At 52.5% G+C, this 3,637-nt stretch overlaps 1 protein-coding gene across 1 annotated transcript in view; it reads right to left on the bottom strand.

Moving 5' to 3' along the window:
* Positions 1 to 2,394: 2,394 nt before the first annotated feature.
* The window catches only part of CSUI_010037 (microneme protein mic3), a 2,656-nt gene continuing 1,413 nt past the window's right edge, over positions 2,395 to 3,637 (bottom strand). Inside the window, exon 2 of the mRNA XM_068070144.1 lies at positions 2,395 to 3,582. Coding sequence (XP_067917879.1) covers positions 3,055 to 3,582 — 528 coding nt within the window. The 3' untranslated portion in view covers positions 2,395 to 3,054. The remainder of the gene's footprint in view (positions 3,583 to 3,637) is intronic.

Below are 3,637 nucleotides of genomic sequence, written 5' to 3'. Positions count from 1 at the left end.
GGAAATGCGGGGTGGTACGGGGGTTGCAGGTATAAGCCAAACTTTGTGGTCGCTATCTTTCTTCTTTTCTCTTCTGCTATTCTTTTAGTCCTGACGATAGAACAAGAGCAGAATGACGAGAAAGGGAGTAGTGACAGTCCGGATATGCAAAAACTCAGAGAAGATTGCGACACATCAAGTTCCCTTCTCCTTCTTCGTCTTTCTTCTTCTGTTCATTTCTTCTTCTCTTTCTTGAGATCGTTGCTATCCGGTGATCCTAGATTTTGACCCGTCTATGAAGAGGAGCAGAGGTTCTGAACTTTCACGTTATTGTCACGCGTCATTTTAATCTTCTCAACAAGAATCGCAGAAAAAACAAGAGACGAGCCGTAGCGAGCAAATTGAAGAAGGACAATGAAAGAGGTAGACATACTTCTTCCATCTCCAGCNNTTGATCGGGATAAAGAGTCACATGGAAACGGCGTGGCATCGAACGAGAGTTTCACGTCGATAGAGTGACTCTAAAACTCCAGTGTCTCACACCCTTGATTTGTACTCTCTCTCGCCTTAGCCGGCGCCTAGCTTTCTTTCTCTCTGTTAGGATGCTACATCAGCTCTCTTTACTCGAGGCAGGATCGTGTCCGCGACCAAACCGACGTCCGGCTGTTGGCTTCCCGGAGAGCCCATTGTACAGGGAGAGTTTTATGATATAGTCATAGTAGTCAATCGTCAACAGAGAAACATCTTTTCAAAAATAATGCTGACTTCTCTTCTGCTCCCCGATCAATACTCCCGGGACTACAAACGAGTCGCAGTTCCCGCGAGAGAGGTGTTTCTCTTTCAGCCCGGATGAAACGAAATCGTGATACCAAGGAGAGACAGAAAAAAAACAGTTTTTCACTTTTTCTAACGTTACGACGTAAGTCACACCCAGTCACCAAGGCGGGTGTTCGCCTTCTTTCCTAGGAGTATCCCTTGTCTCTCATGTGAGAGGCGACCGCCTCGGAGAGAAAGAACTGGTCAACAGTGTAACGTTTGGACTGGCTGGCCCCTTCTACGGATCGAAAACTTTCATCACTCATGGTGGAAAGCCGCATAGCGACCTGCCTCTTTACTTACAACGCAGTCCTTTGCAGGGCCGTGGGGGGAAGCGGGCGGGAACATACTGCTGACTCAAGGTACCTACAAGATCCGCTGATTTCCTCGTACTGATGATGACAACAAGGTCCGCCTGCCCATCAGAGCGCCCCGGACGACAGTGGTACACCGGACATATGCTGTGTTCGGAGAAGTCAAAGAAACTCAGCGTCGGTCATCTCTTCTCTTTCTTTATAACACTTGGACACCGCTTCAGTCAAGGGCAGCCCGTAGAGGCGGCAGAGAAGTACTGTCACAATGGTAACCCACGGCACGTAGCAGGAGCTTGACCTAGGGTTATTAGGTTGCTGTCTCGGTCCTACGTGTGCCTGGCCGCGCCTTTTTGTCGTGAGAGCCTGCAGATAGCCTGTCTCTTGCCGCCGGTGACAAGAGCCCAGGCACTGAGCTGGGCTCTTGTCATCAGCCTGCCGCTAGACTTTTCGTGGCGCATATCTCACACCATGATGAAGGTGCAAGGAGCTCACTCGCCCGACGAAAAGTTGCTCGGAGCGTAGCCTGTATTTTGCCGCATGACCTGGGGGATGCTACGGCGAAAATAGGAAGCTCAGATATCGTACAGTAGAAGAAGGCTCGTGCCGACACACACGGCCGTCGTCTCCAGCGAGAGAGGTTCACTTTCTGGTGCAGAAGAAAGGCACTTTGACATTCTCTTCAGCTTACGGCCGAGCAGTCGGCTCTTCACGGACGACAGCTACGCCCTCGCCTGTTGTTGCTGTCAAGCACTCCAACTGTACAAACCAAACAGGCAGCTGACTGGCAGCGCAGAGGCCCTTCTACGAAAGACTGCAGGACGAACTACGTGTGTTGGCCAACGGCAGATTGCTGAAACCCTAAAGCAATTACGCAGGCAACCATGCCGCCCGGGACAGCATCAAAAACGCGCTACTTTACCGGCTGGTGCTTTTCTGGGTAGCACTTTTTGCCATCGCCCTCTGAGGGCATCACTCTACACGCACGCCAGACAACAGCGTCGGTATAACTCTCTCAGTGTTCAGACCTCCGCCTTTGGTTCCCGACTGTCAATCAGGTTCCTGTTGTTGTAAGGCTTTCTGACACCGGTGTACTTCTATTCCTGGTCTGCCGTGAAGTATGGCAGCTGTCTTCCGTTAGTGCGTGCGAGCTATGCGAGCGGTCGAGAGCGGACTGCCCTGAAAAAAACCGGAGGTCACTTCTTATTTCACACATGAATGGCCGAAGCAAGATCAGCTCTCAGTCGAAGAACGGGGCACGTCGCACAAAAACATCGAGTGGAGCACGAGCACTGTCTGTTCGTACGAATGCACACACGGACTGTCACCGGTGGCGGTCCTCAAACGCCCTTCTGGGTAGCAACGCGCCCCGGTTGGTTACCTACCTGCGCCTACCAGGATACTAATCGTCTCAACGCGCTTTCGGCAGCGGCTAATACGACTTTGGCATTTTAGAAATCACGATTTTGCTGGCACGCCTCTTCCCACTCCGAGTGGAACCACAATGACTGAGGTGTTCGTCGCCAGCGTCCCTATCGTTGAGAGCAATCACGACGAACCTACGACGTCGGGGATATGGTCACACTGCGACTAACACGATTCGCCCGGACGTTAACACTTGCACAGCCGCGAACCCCAAGACGCTGTAACCTGTTCTCCTGACGCCTGAATCCAGACGAATGAGGCACGAAATCATTAAAAAAACCACTCCGTTCATTGACCCGACCACTGCACCAGGCCTGCACGGCGGAAGAAACTGGCGGATGTGCTAGGTGACTGAAACACAGGCGGAAGGAATAGGAAGGGATGTACTCCGTTCAGGTATGATGACTGACTGCAGTTTCTTTCAGACGCTGAGGCTAAACGCGACTCAACGGCGCACTCGTACACCGGCTGAGAGGCGACGAGCACATCCTGCCTTTGCTCATCCTTGTAATGCCTTGCGCAATCATCGAGGAGCGAACATACAGATGAGGAACCCTGCGTCAACCACTTGTATGTAGTTACGAGGGCACATACAGTCCATCTGGCCATATTTGTTGGGCAAGCATTCTCCCGGCTTGCACTGCTCCGGATCACAAACAGCGTTGACGATTTCCCGATCTTGCGTCTCCTCTTGCACGACAGGAGGGGAAGGTTGAGGCACTTCTTCGACGGGCGGCGAAGGCTGCGGCTCTTCTTCAGGAGGGAGCTCTTCGGTGGGAGGGGAAGGATACGATTCTTCTTCAGGAGGGAGCTCTTCGGTAGGAGGGGAAGGATACGATTCTTCTTCAGGAGGGAGCTCTTCAGTAGGAGGGGAGGGCTGTGTTTCTTCTTCGGGATGTATCTCTTCAGTAGGGGGATGATACTCCGGTTCTTCTTCGGAGGACCCCTCTTCAGGAGGGGGATGATATTCCGGTTCTTCTTCGGATGACTCCTCTTCAGTAGGAGGGGAAGGATGGTACTCTTCCTCAGGAGGCACCTCTTCGGTAGGCGGCTGCATTTCCTCGGTAGGGGGAGGCAGTTCTCCCGGACCCATCTCTCCAGGGCCT

This window comes from Cystoisospora suis (genome assembly GCF_002600585.1).
Source record: "Cystoisospora suis strain Wien I chromosome Unknown contig_6584, whole genome shotgun sequence".
Classification (NCBI taxonomy): Eukaryota; Apicomplexa; class Conoidasida; order Eucoccidiorida; family Sarcocystidae; genus Cystoisospora; species Cystoisospora suis.
The sequence above is the reverse complement of the archived record's forward strand: the minus strand, read 5'-3'. Positions and strand labels throughout refer to the sequence as shown.